The following is a 15687-nucleotide window of genomic DNA, read 5'->3' on the forward strand; positions in this document are numbered from 1 at the left end:
ATTTCAAGTGACTAGATGCTGTGCCATAACTCCCTTCGCCCTGTGTTACAGAAATTCCAAGACATTGAAGAAAACCACATTCTCCACATGAAGGAGATCATTCAGTCATACTCACAGTCTGTCGATGAAACACACATTCAAATAGGAGAGGTGAGTGTGTCCACACACACACACACACACACACACACACACACACACACACACACACACACACACACACACACACATTCCTGTGGGTGGAGTAGGTGTCTTGTTGACCTGAGGCTGTGCTCATTGGGTTCATTGTGTGTCATATCAATTAGTGTCGTCTTTGATCTCGCTAATCGTTTAACTGAGAACCAGGAAATGGTCCATTCAGCCTTTTATGCCAAGCAATTAAAAACTGATCAAAACTCCCTCTCAGCCTATCTAAAACACCTCCAGAAGTCCAAACACTTGCCAAATACTGTGTCTGATAGTTAAAAGTGCTGCACAGGTTTGTTTGTTTCTGGAAGTGTGGTTGGGTTTGAGCAAATGGGTCAGGTTCGATCAAGTCCAATTGTGAAGGCTTTCAAACATCATTCACAACTATATTAATCAGTATTTAACGTTAACCAGATATATCTTTTCATTTATTTATTCAACAATCATACTTACCAGTGCCACACAGAATAACTCAAGACTAACTACAATCTGCTGCTCTGTTGTCATTAATCTGAAGCCCCTCTATGCAGCTGATGCTGCTGCTGTAGTTCTTTCATTGTCCATAGAGGGCGACGAAGCTCCACCAAGAGTATCTCAGTCCAGCCTGCAGCTCTTGCGGCAAGTTGGAAAGAATGTGGAGCGACAGGCTACCGCAGCTTATTCAGCCCCACAGTTCCTGCTTCTGAGCAGGAGATGGGCAGTGCTGCTGCCTGTTGCTGAGCCAAATTAAAATACTGCCGGCCAGTCTTTCCAAACCACAAAAACACAAGCAGTCTAGGAAATTGTGATTTGTTGATAAATACTCTTCAAACCTGGTTGTGAGGGATCTTGGGAATATTATTGTCACATAAGGATGAGGCGAGAGGGAGAGAGAGGGAGGAGGGAGAGAGCAGGGCGAAGGAGGCTGGGTCTAGTTTCAACTCTGCAACATTGTGCTTAGTCACCGAGCCCATAGGCATTCATGCTGACAAGCAAACACACAGACAGATCATATATTTGCATATACTTGCATTTAAAATATAAAATATGGTGAGTGCTGTTTTTAGATAGACACACATTATGAAACACACACTGAAGACATACAGCCCTTAAGCTGTGTTGTTGGGAGTCATTTTTATTAACGTTTGTGCTACCTTTCATTTCAGCCTCTTTTTTTATTTGAGCAAGACACAGTTTAAATATTAACCTCCAAAACAACGTTATTATTCTTGCATTTTGTCCAACTGATGTATTTCTTCAATACTGTTTTTATACCAATTAATCTTTTAATGACATATGGTCAATACTTGAATATTCAATAAAACTGGCCATACAGTTTAAATAGCCAAGCAATAAGTGAAAACCCACACACCTTGTCCAATTACTTAGACTCACGATAAAATAAATTTGCAAATGTATCAACTGTACTCAGATTAGTACTGCATACAGGAGTAGAGGGAAAAACTTACATCATCAGATCTGCCACACTAGAGATAAACAAAAGTAAACAAAACCTTGAATATGATATTTGTGCTAAGAGGGTGGAGATAAGCTGAAGGTAAATGAGTACATTACAATTATCAAAGGAGTTCACTGAACTATTTTCACTTTAACAATACATTATGCACTACCTCAAAAAATGTTGGATATATTATTTATTCTTGCCAGTTATGACTTACTGTAAGCTCCTGGGGGAAAAAACAACTAGCCTTGATAGAACTTAAAGCGGAACCCAATTTTACCCATCAAAGTCTGTTTACAGGTCTTGTGGAGTACAGCTGCATATGTGAAAAAGTTCTGGCTCTAGAGGGAGATGTGCACAATCTGATAAATTGCCTCAAGTGATGTCACTACATGTTTGAAAATGAAACAAATCTAGGGGTGTGGAGTTAGAAAGAAGTGAGCTTACTGGGCCTCTGCATCCTGATGCTCATCTCTGCTTGAGACTAGCGGCTCGAGGCAACATTATAGTAGTTGCCGGTAGTAGCCGGTAGTAGCATAACACACACCGAATCTGCGATCAAACTGTTGGCAGTCAAGTTGCATTGTGGGTAATGTAATGCGCCAGGTTTTTTTTTTTTAACTGTCCATCATGAGTCTGACAGTGCTAGGAGGGCAATGCTAAATTGGTGGAGTACTCTTTTAAGACAATCAAAGATGTCTTAGAATGCTCTTAAAGTTCATTATACTGAATTTAGGACTGTTAAAGCAATAATCAGCATTTCTTGGTAGCTCTTCTTCTTAGTAACTTAGGTAGAAATCAATCTTTTCTTCATATAACATCAAATATATGTGATATAGATATAAACCATTATATCTGTTATTGCCCCTATACGGTACAGAGAAGAAAAACTATTGCCCGGCACCATAGAAAGTCGACAGCTGCAGTGCTTTCAACTTAGCTGGTCATCATTGAACATAACTGGCAGTGTTCATTGGTAGTAAGCTGGTGAGGGACAATGTCCTTGTTGCTGCACTAGTAGCTTCTAATCGATGGTCAACACACCTGCAAAGAGTCCTGCACATCTGGAGTGGGATAGCATGAATCTCTGTGTGTGTTACACCCTCCCAGTGAAGCTCCTCGCTGGCAGGTGATAGGAACGGCTGGGGACTCCATGCGTAATGCTTTATCAGAAGAGACATGGCCGTTTACACTCCCACCAGGTCAACGGTGGAGTTATTAGTGAAAATGCAACAACAACAATTGCAATTACCTTATATATATATAGCTTTCCCAATAGTAGAGTACAGTGTTGGACCTGATGTTAGTCCAGGGATATATTAAACTACCTAAGACAAATGATTGCAGTGAAGTGAAATGCAGTGCACGAAATCAAAGCAAAAGGAACCTGTAACCCGAAGGTGTCACTAAAATCAAGAAGTGATCATGTCAGCCTTGCAGGTATTTTCAGACAAGGCTCAGCCAGCATCAGCTCAGTGGGCATGAAGGATAAGAGGGTTAGAATGAAAGGATGAGAGGGAAAAAGTGAGCAGTGTAAAGAAAGGAAAATACCTTATATAGGGTATGTTAAGTTCAAACATAAATAGAAAGACGTGCAGAGTGTTGTTCCCTGTGTAGAGAGCTTATAAGGGCAGGTGTGTCTGTTTGCGTGCTGTGTTTGTTTTTGTAAGTGAGCATTTTGTGTGCGTGCGTGTGGATCCCTTGAAGGAAGATGCATTTTTCAAGCATGTGGTCGAGAGTCTCCACGAGACAAGGATTGTGTGTGTGTGTGCGTGTGTGTGTGTGAGAGAGAGAGAGAGAGGGGCACGCAGGTTGATGACCTCCGTCGTGGCAGCAGCACCTGACAGATCGCGTGTGCTGCACTGAGCATACTTCCTCACCGCAGCAACCTCCCTGCCCCCCCACCATCCCACCCCCCACCCACATCACCTTCCCCCCCAACATCCTCTCCTGCCAGGGCACAGAAAGCTAATGCACTCCACCTCGCCACAGGGCCCTGGGAGCAGACACATATGTGTGTTATGCGTGTGTGTTTGTTTGATAGTGGAGCCACTCTGCGCTTACAGTATCACGCACATCTAAATGGTTTGGTGAGATGGCAGTCAGCCACTGTTCGACATCCCCATGCCTATACATCGCTTTCATTTCCTCCTCAGTAAACACACACGCACACATGCACATCCAAAACAAACAAGCAAACAAACACTATGCTTCTTTTGATACTGCCCAAAAGGCATCAGCAGACTACAGTGCCAACAACAATGATTCAACCTGACACAATAGAATGACAGTAAAGTACAGTCTGTCTCCACAGGCCAATTACTAAATACCAACTAAAGGCAAAGCAGCACGAGTTACAGGGACAACTAACAGCAACAGACTGCATTTGTCATCAAACAAATCGCACCAAACACTCAACACACGAGACTAATCCTTTGTTTTTCTTCATTCTTTGAAATGCTTGTATGGTGTGACATAACTGAAAACAAAAAAGTCACAAGAACTGAACAGTAAGTTTAATGTTGGCTTACTGAATTATTTACTTACCTAACTGCATTTACAGGCATGAACATTTTAAGTATTAGTTTCATCAGTTACGATGTGAAAATATTCAGTAAATTCCATTCTAGTGTACCAAAAAATGTAATAGATTGGTGTATACAGTAAAGACTAATGAAAAAGCAACAAATTAAACACGGCCTAGTAATTTGTACGTTTCCTCCAGCTCAAAGGATTTCACTGCAGCTTCAAATTGTGCATAAACACAGTATATGATGTATGTAGCAGGTTGCAGTCTGTGCATGTAATGATAGATTTAAACATTTTATCGCAATTACAAAACTTTTTTTTATTTTACTTTCACCTCACAAACATGGCTAGAACTCACCAACAAGCAAGGAAGAATGAGCAGCAATAGCCTAAAGATAATGTCAGTAGCACAGTAGGGAGACATGCCAGTCTGAGACCACATTTTGAAGTAAATTAAATGAAAACATCTCACTGTTCAGTCAGGCTCAGAGTGTGGCAAGCCGCAATACAATATTTACTTTGTGTTGTTCCATCTTTGCTGGTGAGTGTGAATGTAGCTGTGCTGCCAGTACTTGGATATGCAGTTAATCTCACTTGGTTAAACACCTCTGTGAAGTACTGGCAATCATTACATTTTCTGTAAGAGAACTGAACCCCAGTAATTGGGCCAAAATAAACCTTTTTCTTTAATTGATTGCAACAAATATAAATGATGAACAAATCAATCAACAATTAACTGTGTAAATTCTTAACCCCAACACTAAATGGAATCAAAAATCTGGCAGAGGATGTGGATTTTAGATGAGATTCTGCTGCACTTGAACTTGTGTTCCCATGTGCTCCCAAGTCTTAAATTCCAAGTAAAGGTAACTGTCAGTAAATATGATTCATTGTTTTGGATTTTGTAGGTCCACAATGAATTTGTGAGGAACATTGAGAACACCTCAGTGGAGAGCTTAATACAGAAACTGGCCGAGAGCAAAGGAACGGGCACCGAGAGACCAGGTAAGTCACCAGAGTCTTATGTGTTTTATTCTAATAATTAGTGTTTGTCAGTGTCTGTACTGTGCATAAATAAATTAGTGGTCCAGGGAACGGGCCTTCTGCCTGTTCCTGCCTTGTGGGGAGGGTAGGGGTGTATGGAGAGGGGCAATTAGAAGTAGGAGAGGGCCATCAGAGTCAATCATATTAATCTGCTGTAAAGGTAGGCAGGCTTGGCATTCCAGTAAGCATGTGACACACAGGGAGCTTTGCTGTGCTCGCAGACTAAGCAGGCAGAACCAACCTTTTCAGGAGGTCAGAGCTCAACAATGACTCTTGTGTAAACTTTGCCATGCCACAATAATCAAGGGAATACTCCTCAGACTCCTTTGGCTCTACCCCCTCACCTCCCTCTGTTTCACACACGCACAGCTCATTCATTGATAGTCAGTTACTCTTGTAGTTGTTGTAGTAGCTCTGAAGCTTGATTTTTATACCGTCAGCTATTTTACCTTTACTGATAGTAATCAGTCTGTGAAATTTGATGCATGTGAACAGTTTAAAGCCCTGTCGTGAATATTCAATTACTTGACTAGTCCCTGTACTTGTACTACATTACGTCAGGTCACAGACACAAAGGGTTCACCTCTGCTGTGTTTGTGTGTACACAAATGGTGACCCCTGTGTCCAGACGGTGCGTCCAAGGAGTGGTGGCCTTCATTTGTTTGGACAGCAGAATTAATTGAGGCTAAAAAAACGGTCAGAAAATTCCTCTTGTATCAAGCTGTTCATTAGGAATTGCGCAGCAGCCCCGGCCCTGTCAGAAAAATAACCTGTCTGTCCCCTGATTGAATAGCTGAACGGATGACCAGTCCAGTGCCTTTAGAGAGAGAGAGGTTGAATAAACTTTCTATTGCGGAAACAATCCCAAAGTGACACGCTGCGAGGCAGGGGGGTTCGGAGTGTTCAACGATATCCAGCTGAGCTGTCAACTGGCGGTGGGCCAGACACGCAAACCCCCTCCGCCCCTCTCCCACTCCCAGTGCCATGTGAAGCATATGCAATTTAAAAAACCATTCTCCGCTCATGCGTGACTGCATGCTTCCCTCACAGAGAGTAGAAAGAAAAGAAACATCTTCCCCTGTATAAGCAAAGTCGTCCGTCTGTTTAGGAGATGTTTAAACAGTTCCTAATGTCTGCCCAGATTTAGGTAATATTCATGTGTCTGGTGTTTAGACCTTTTTTGCAGTTGGTGTGCATAAATATTGTCAGATGCAATCGCAGGATGCTAGCGGCAAAGAGTTCCTGCTCTGCCTGGGCCTTACGTAGATCCACAGTATTTGTTAAACATCCCAGAGCTTGAATAAAGAATGCAATTTGTAATTTTCCAGTAATTTCCCCCTTTCTGGGTCCTTTTTTATTTCCTTTGTTTGACAATATCTACAACTGATGCATTTAATGAAAGATGATGTCAAATGAGATGATTATGAGCTTCCTCTCCAGGAAAAGATGCAACTCATGAATTCAAATATTCATGAATTCAAATATTCTTACCTGTTTTATGTCAGTACAGTGACCAAATGTTGACAATGAAATTACCATCCCTCTCACTTCCTCCCATGAGAGAAAGTTCTTGAATGAGCATGCCAATTTTGTTTTGATTGGCAGGAAACTCTCACGCGCGCACACATACACACACACAGTGGTTCATGCTGTCGTTGTGTATTCGCCGGCGGTGAAGAGGTCTGATATTGCACAGTAGAGTAGATCGGTCATTTGTGTACTTTATCCACTTCACTTGGCGTGATGCATGCCTCTCGTGACTTGCCGCTTCACTCAGCATTGCGCACGCCAAACAATGCTTCAATTCTGCTCATGACTGGCATCCTCTGGGGAGACCGCATTGGACTGCTGCTACTGTATACATTTTGAGTTAAAATATCATTAGCTTTGTTATTTTCAGGTCAAGGCATGTTAGTGTGTCAGAAATCTTGCCAGAGGGTCCTGCCCCATCTCTCTCTCTCCTGCTCATCTTGCAGGCTATTAAGTAGTTATATGCAGCATATCTGTTTCTATCTGGTCTGATAGCAAACACAGACTGCATGTTTTCCAGTTCATGCATTTCAAGAAAAAAAATGTTTAAAATACTTAAAATGGAATTTGAGTATTGACGTGTCGTTTTCTGTTAAGCAGCCAGTTCTAGTCACATAACTGAATAACTGCCTTTGGAGTGTAAGAATAAAATGCACTGTAGTGTGTGTTAAACATATGGATTACATGGACTAATGTAGATATTACACTAATGTTAATGATTATAGTTTGTTTTATTATATAACTGAGGTGTCACTCTTTCTAATTGATAATAACATCTCACAGAAACCAACAGCCCAACCTCCCTGATTGACACGTACACTCACTGCATGCCTTGCCTCTGATTTTCCTTCAGCTTTTAGTGCATGTGTGTGAGCGTGTGAGCTTGTGTATGTTAAAGCGCGGTCCCTTTGAAAAGCCTCCATAAATGTTTCTGGAGGCACACTTGAAGCGTGACAGTCAGTGCTGGGCCTTGGAGGTAAATGTGTATAATTGATGAGCATTAAATTAAGTGTAAACGTTGTTGTTTTTCGCTGTTTTCTGAATAACCAAAAGCAATGTTATTTTTTGTTTAAATAAATCCATGGCTGGTTGTGCTCCAAGTGATACTATGGTCATTGGAATATATGACAATTAATCAAGGTTGCCATGATTATTTTAGTGGCTTTGTATGTTTGTGTGTGCTTGATTATGTTTGTTTGTTTTATATATGGTCTGGCTATTTTTTGCATGCCAGAGAGAGCATCTCTTAAGCCCGAGAGCAGATTTGTCCATGTGGCTGTAATCTTGGACTTGTTTGTCTTATTGTCTTATTCTTAATAGGGTTAGTGCATTTGCGTGTCCCTTGTGGGCACGTTTAGTTTCAGCTCAGTTTAGTCTTCATACCTGCTGTTTGCTGTGAATACCAAGGCTCCTGCGTTGATTTGGAATTGGTTTATGATTGTGGTGATTCATGTGTCCCAGGTGGGTTTTGTGTGTGTGTCTCTGTGAGGAAGATTCTGTGCTGTAGAGTAGTGCTTTGTGTTCCCAGGAGGTAGTGTCACATCTCTGTGAGGGCCACCAGACACACAGTTGACTCCACTATTGACCCTGTCTGCCCTCTGGGATCAGTCTAGCTCTGTTTGTATACACAGTCTTTATGGCTTGCCAGACTGCTTGTTGTGTATTTGTGTGTTTGTGGTGTGTGTATGTGTGTGTGTGATTATTGCGTGATGTACATTCACAGCATTCACAGCAGTGGGTCATTGACCCTTTCCGTGCCAAATGAACCTAAAGGATTTTTTTTTTTGTCTCATTAGGACCGATTGAGTTTGAGGAGTGCAACGCAGCTATTGCTACTGAAGGTAAGTCTTATTACAAAATTAAAGATTTACAAGAAAGATTTTAACAAATACATTGCACGTGGCATTTCACTAAAGTAAAGCACTGAATGTTGTTTAAAGCAAGTTAAAAGTCATATTTTAGATATTGGGATAAAGAATATATGGTTGAAAAACGCTTTGTTTCTGTATTAAGGTGCCAAACCCAGAAAGAGAAAACCTTTTGGCATCCCAGGTCGTAGGAAAGACAAGGACACAGACTCCACGTGGGTGAAGACTTATGCATCTTTAGTCCACAACAACTTATACAACTTCTTTTTGTTTTCCTTCCTGTAAAAATGTTAAGACTTTCTCATGATGTGACAATTTTGTCTTCCAGGGAGTCTACAGAAGTTGAAGCTGCTGTGAGTAAAAATTTCAAAGTCAAAGTTATTCTTTGAGTTGATACTTAAGCTGATATGTCAACTTTGTGTTATTTAGATTTCAAACAGGAGGTGTAAAAGATCCTTGCTCATTTTATTCTGCTATGTATTTTGCTACTTGAACATGTGACTCTCTTCCTCTCTCTCTCTCTCTCTCTCTCTCTCTCTCCCTCTTGTTTGTTTTGAAGATTTGCTCATTCATTCATTCATTCATTCATTCATTCATGTCTCTCTGGTTGTGCTTGTAGAACACTGCCAATGGCGCTCCCCCTGGATATTATGGAGCCATAGACATCCAGAACGCTGTAAGCAAGCTAATACACACAGAAACAAACACACGCCCACAAAATAAATATTGAGCAAAAATAATGAGCAAATACATTTGATAAAGATAGAGAAATTTGAAAAAATACTGTACTTATTTTTCTAAACATTTTCACTGTCCTGTATTACTATTCATGTATCCTCTAAAGTAGCATATATAAATGCTTAATGTGATAATCCAAGTTGTAAAAATGTTAGCTAGCATCACTAAGCTCTCGATGCACATGATGACATGTTTGTTCAGATGTGTTTCAGTCAAATATTATGTGGAAGTTTCTTCAGACAATTTCCAGTGCTTTCTCTGAGTGGAATTAAATGATTCTCACTGTGTTTTTAAGTTGTTACACTTGTTTCCACTGTGTACCCATTTCCATTTGTAATATAATTGTAGATACTGTATATACAGATCAGGGAGTGTTTATTTCGGTCTATATAAAATCTTAGAAACAGAATGCCATAAAATGTATCAGGCCATAAATGAAAGAGGAACAACTTCTTTATATATTGATAAACTACATGGTCTACACTTGACAAACTGATTAGCTTCGATGACAAGACAAATTTTGATTAAAATAAGAAAAACTTAATTTAGTCTTAGTTTGAAAGTTTTTACTTTGTTAATTTTGTGTAAGCAGGAAGACTAATATGCAAAGAGAAAAAATGGTTGAAACCATGAAACAGGTACTAGTCAACAGTTAATTTTTTGTCCTATTTTTAATTGTATAATAGTACATGTATTGACTAATTTAAAGCAGATAATAAAATAAAACCATTTTAAACACAGATATACAAAACTGTAAGTGTTGATAAATACAATTTGGGTATCATTTAGCTGCTTTAAAATGTCTTTATAAAGGATACACATGCTATACATTTATTTTAACTTTGTGTGAATTGAATAGTGCAACAAAGTTTGAATTTAAACATGACTTTTTTCTGTTTGTGTTTTGTAGAATGTTCCCCAAGTTGATGCAGAGGGCTTCTGTATCAGACCGGAAGCAAATGAAAACAATATCCTTTTCACTTGTCTCAGTGCTGTTCACACTCTCTGAGGCTGAGGCTAGAGCTAAATAAAAATGGACTATAGTTGATCTCTCTCTCTCTGTTTTTCTGTTCTCTGCCTGTTGCCGTAGTCTCCTTAACTTTTTTTTTTTGCTCACATGCCAAAGAGAATTCCTTCTATTCGTCCAGCGACTCAGAGGATGAAGATGAACCCAGGAAGTTCCATGTAGAAATAAAGCCTGTTCAGCCAAACAACGGCACGCATCAGAACCGAGCCACCATCGACGAGCTTAAAGCCTCCATTGGAAACATCATCCTGTCACCCTCAACCTCGGTATGGCTTCATGACATGCTAAAAACACACCAAATACTAAAAATCCTAAACACAAACCTGTTGCTGTCTTGCTCTGCTGCAGCAGAAGTCTGCTCTGCTTCTGCAACACTAGAGGGCAACAGGAGAATATCTAACCTCTGTTAGGGTAGATGGGAACACCATTTAACTGTACTATCCCCCTAGATGTTCACCATTAGTCACTCTTTCTTGAAGCTTATTTTATTTACTTTGGAAAGGCATATGTGTTATGTCTAATTTATTTTATACGCCAGATTGGCTTCTGATTCAGTAAGGTTCCTGTTTGCACACATTTCATATTTGGCCTTTACTTCAAATTCAGTTTCATGTAAAACATGAAACCTTGGGATCATTTTATTTATTTATTTTTTTAAAAGAAAAAATATCAAGAACTCAGAAATAATAATTTCTGAGTTAAGTATCTGATGTTGTTGGCCTTTACTGCAGACTCACACACATGCACACTGCCCTTCTTTTAGGCACTTAAGGGAAAGCCTTGCGGCAGTGGCCAGTAGGCTACACACACACACGCAGAACCCAGTCTGATCCATGACCTCAGTCATGGAGCCCTTCATTCAGCTCCTTGTCCCTCACCATCACTCAATCTCTGAATCACTCACTGCTGCTCTATGAAAATAGCCGCTGCCATTAAAATTTAAAACCACTACTGCTTGTGTGCAAACATGCACCGTGTGTGCACTGAGCTGCTCTTGTTGTTAATGTTGTTGTGGAGCGGCTGAAAGGGCACGCTCAGTGTCACAAAGGGGGTCTAGTGGGTTTCACTCCCCGGCTGCACATTAAAAGAATGTCACGGCATCTTCTTCCCGGCTTTGGCTTACTCCCTCAGCCTCTCCCTTGCTCTGCTCTCACCACTGTTTCTCCTCAGTGTTTGTGTTGTACCTCACTCTTTTTTCCTTGTTTCTTTGTTTGCTTTCACTCTTTTGGTTTTATTGGAGCCCACTTGTTCTAGACAGGACTCTGTTGTGGTTATTTATGAATCCTTTATTGACTTAGTTGCCTAGTTTTTACAAATGTTTTCTTTTTTCCACCCCAGGAATTAATGATAAAGATAAGTTACAAGTTTATAGAGGATGTTTTTTTTCCTATTTAATGTAACAAGATTCAGGAGGAAAGATGTTCTCTTTGACTTTGTTCATTGCAGTTTGGTTTTGGTTGTTGTCGAGACTCAAACCCACAATTACTTTCTCATCCTAAAAGTACAAAAACACAAACTGCTGTTTGTGTGTTTATCTGATTTGCATTTAAATACCAGTATAGTCATTAGATTATATTTGCTTCCTCTCTGTCTGTTCAGATTTCTGTTTTGCACCCTTTTCCTATTTTATATTTACCGAAAAGTTCTGGATTAAAGTTAAAACATACATCCAAGGTGATGACGAACGTTGCATCATCTGGTGTGAATTATTGAGAGATTTTCTTCTCTTTTTTTCTCCTCAGTGCTCATTTTTCTGTCTTTTTCATTTCTCCTCCTGTTTGGTTCCCCCTCTGCGGTGTTCCCTTTATTGAAATAGCAATGGAAGTCGTGTGTGTGGCCAGCAAGAGCCGTAATTGAACCCATTTGCCGCTTAGCGCCTGTGGGACTAAACCCTGGCCTCACAGCTCTACGGTGGTTAAACGCTTTTGCTATGTTCCTTAAACCCATTTTGTTTCTTTTCCTCCCCTCCTCCCTTGACACCCCACAACCTTGCTCCTTGCGAATAAATTCTTTATTGAAATTGATGCTCTAAGTTTCCATTGGGTTGGTGACCCTCGAGAGTGTATCTTGCATATCTTGTGTTACGCAGCATGACATGGCAGATTTATGTCCTGAAAAAAGGCTCAGTGTTGGGGGCACGCTCTCTGTTGTCCCTGACTGATCGTTGTATGGGCTTCGATGCACGGTTTTGCGCTGCTGAATTTTTCACCCTAGGTTTAACGTCTGGTATGTGTGAGTCCAGAGTAGGCCTGTGATTTACTGTCTTTAACTCTGAAGTGGAAAATTCCCTTGGCCACTGGGAATAATTAATAATATAGTTTTCAACCCTTAAAAGCTTTTCCCACCTATTTTCATTGTGGTTTATGTATTTGAAATTTGTTACATTAACACTATCAAAGGCTTAAGGTTTCAAACCATTTGACATGTAAAAACGGCTGTTAAAATGTGAGCTTCCAAACGTTGCACATGTTGTAATGAAGCAGAGAAAAACACGATGACCCCTAAGATACTTTGTTTCACTTTGTAAAAAGTGTGTCGGTCTGTTTTATGTGTCCTGTATGGAGAATGATTTTGTTTTGTCTTATTTGTGATTTTTTTTTTTCTGACAAATTGAGCAAACTTCTGGCCAAGTAACAGTTGAAAATTCGTGGTGGGTCGCATGCGTCTTTGATTAATTAATGTCTGTTTTTGTTTTCAGGGACAGATGCGGAGGAACCAGTCCAGTGAGTATTTTCTCTGTCTGACCTCTCAGTATCTGTGTGTTGCTAGATCAACTGTACAACTTCTCAACTACATTTTTCTTGGCACAAGTTGTTTTTAAAGAGGTTGTCTTTAAAATGGAAAATCCACAAACCTTGCCAAAACCAACATATCCCGAGAAAAAGTAAATAGCTGTTCTTTTCTGTAAATGTTAACTTGAGGGATATTCCCACCTATGGTACAAATAAGATGAGTTGCTTGATTAGCTGTTTATAGTTTGACATGTCAGAAATGATCTTTTTCCATTCTGTAAACTGGCGCAGTTTATAGAAGGGAAGTGTTTTGTGTGTGTGTGTGTGTGTGTGTGTGTGTGTGTGTGTGTGTGTGTGTGTGTGTGTGTTTGCTGTTTGATTTCTTGCCCAAGTGCTTGAGAAATGCTTTAAGAATAATTATACCTATAGGTCATGTATCATGCACCATGAGATTTTAATGCAGGTTTGAAAAAGCACTGAATATTAATGCACAATGTCTTTTTCATGAGTTAAAAGTAATTTTTTTCTTTTCAAAAGTAGCTTTCACATACTGTCTTTGTATGTAACTAAATGGTAATAATACTCACATTCTGCAGCTGAAACACTGATAGACTTGAGATCAATTTACAGAAGGTATTGCATTGATAGATGTAAACTCTACATACGCTTAGGGATCACAGGAGTATCTGCATTAAGCTCTAAGGCTCAGGGTCCTGGTGAGTATGTTTTCACTACAGCAGTTGGCCTACAACCCTGCCTTCCCTTCCCCTCAAAATATCTGCCACAGCCCTCATCTCTGCCCCCTCATTGGAGCCTTTCACACAGCTGCTGCAGCCAGTTGACACAAGCTAATACCACTGACACTGTGTTCTCTCCCTACAAACTTTCTGTTTATTTTTCAGAATTTACATACATGTATTGTTTTCTATTCAGGTCCTCTCAGTTGTATCATCTTACCTCTGGTGCTTAAGTGCTGCTTCAGGTTGCTTATATGGATCTTTGCAATGTATTGTAACACTTAAGAAAGGGGCACAAAATAACAAAGTCATTTTATTTTAGTTGTAAAATCACTCCATTCCCAGTTGTAAAGTGTTACCATCACATTAAAAACACATTTGAAGTTAACCCTTTGCAATATTTGGGTACAGAGTTAGGGATTTACTTTGTTAGGCAGAAATAAGAAAAATATTGTATCTAACCCAAATCTTACTGCAAAAATATTTTTAGGACTTTTCATGGCAGATGGTGGTTCTCACTTGTTGAGTCAAAACCTCTGTTTATATTTCTGGTGTAAGGTGTGATGTAGGTTAAACAGGACTTTTGGCAAATGTCTTTGAATACTAGCCAGTGAAAACCTCTTGTGTTGGGTTTTTATTTTATTTTGTAGTTGCTGTGAAAGTGTATTTGCTGTCATCACTCTGTGCAGGTCCGTGGGTGCTAATTTTCTGTTTGTTATTCTCACTGCAGGTGATGAACTAGCAAAAACCAGAGTGCCAACATCCTATGAGTGAGTATGAAAGTGCTAATGCTGGCCACCATTTTCTGTGCATTATCTGTCCTTTTTAAATTGTTTGTTTTGTATGTTTTTGTGCATGTTTTTACCCTTTTTTGCTTTTTGCTTGAAATATAACAAAGTTTGACCTGATTCTCTCTCACTCTCTCCTCCGGCAGACTGGCTAACAACGACCTTCTGTCTCTAGACCCGTTCAGCCCGAATGTCACAGCAGGCTCCTCTTTCTCTGTGTCCTCATCAACAGGCAAGCCCTAAAGCCTAATTTTATCTTGATTTCTGTGCACATATATTTATCCACAATTTAAGATTTGACCTTTTATCTTTTTATCATACAGTATCCCTCAACAAAATGTGTACCACCAATAAGACTACTGATTACAGATTACTGTAATTCCTTGTAATCTAAAAGATTTCATTTGGCGACACCCGTGCTTACTGCTTTATACTACAGCAAACACTTGTTGAGCATGTACTTACAACAGAAGAACAACTGGTGTATCTGTTTACAGTGCTGCCAAACCAACTCACATTGATGTCAGTCAGTAATAATTGCAACAGCGATCTGATTTCATGCTGCACATGGCGTGAGTAGTTTTTCACACAACAGCAGGACACAGTACTTTTACTGTGTCCTGCTGTTAGTTATCTTGCTGCTCTGCCACTACCAATAAAAACTACTGTATAGAGAGGTAATTACATAATGTAAATACATTAAATGGCTATTGCAGAAACCACAGATAGTATCAAAAATGGTGTTTGATTTCATGAAAATCTGAAGGATTATAATTTTAAGGAGCAACCACACTATCATTCTGGTTTTTACTCACTTGGATGAGCCAGTGATCCAGTCCTTTTTGCTCTCTCTGTTCCTTGATCTTTTCACCTCTCTACGCACTATGTAGTGTCTCCCCTTCCCTCTCTTTTTTTTCTGAGTTACTCAGTTGGAAGCCTCTCCTCCCAGGCCAGTCCCAGATGGAGGAACTGACCCCTAAGGTCAACAGAGCACTAACTTTAGGGAATTAAAATGGCAGGCTTTTTTTTTTTTATCCCAGTTTGAAGTTTGTCTTTTCAATAATTTTCCA

The 15687-nt window shown here is 39.9% G+C and overlaps 1 protein-coding gene across 8 annotated transcripts in view; it reads left to right on the forward strand.

The window, feature by feature from the left end:
* Positions 1-15687, forward strand: part of fcho2 (FCH and mu domain containing endocytic adaptor 2) — a 44756-nt gene that overhangs the window by 16535 nt on the left and 12534 nt on the right. For all 8 annotated transcript variants that reach the window (XM_044175342.1, XM_044175343.1, XM_044175344.1 and 5 more), the window contains exons 7-17: positions 52-150; positions 5062-5158; positions 8524-8568; positions 8741-8810; positions 8924-8948; positions 9215-9271; positions 10244-10301; positions 10451-10626; positions 13059-13083; positions 14560-14599; positions 14764-14849. In XM_044175342.1, coding sequence (XP_044031277.1) covers positions 52-150; positions 5062-5158; positions 8524-8568; positions 8741-8810; positions 8924-8948; positions 9215-9271; positions 10244-10301; positions 10451-10626; positions 13059-13083; positions 14560-14599; positions 14764-14849 — 778 coding nt within the window. The remainder of the gene's footprint in view (positions 1-51; positions 151-5061; positions 5159-8523; positions 8569-8740; positions 8811-8923; positions 8949-9214; positions 9272-10243; positions 10302-10450; positions 10627-13058; positions 13084-14559; positions 14600-14763; positions 14850-15687) is intronic.

Source organism: Siniperca chuatsi, linkage group LG18, assembly GCF_020085105.1.
Source record: "Siniperca chuatsi isolate FFG_IHB_CAS linkage group LG18, ASM2008510v1, whole genome shotgun sequence".
Classification (NCBI taxonomy): Eukaryota; Metazoa; Chordata; class Actinopteri; order Centrarchiformes; family Sinipercidae; genus Siniperca; species Siniperca chuatsi.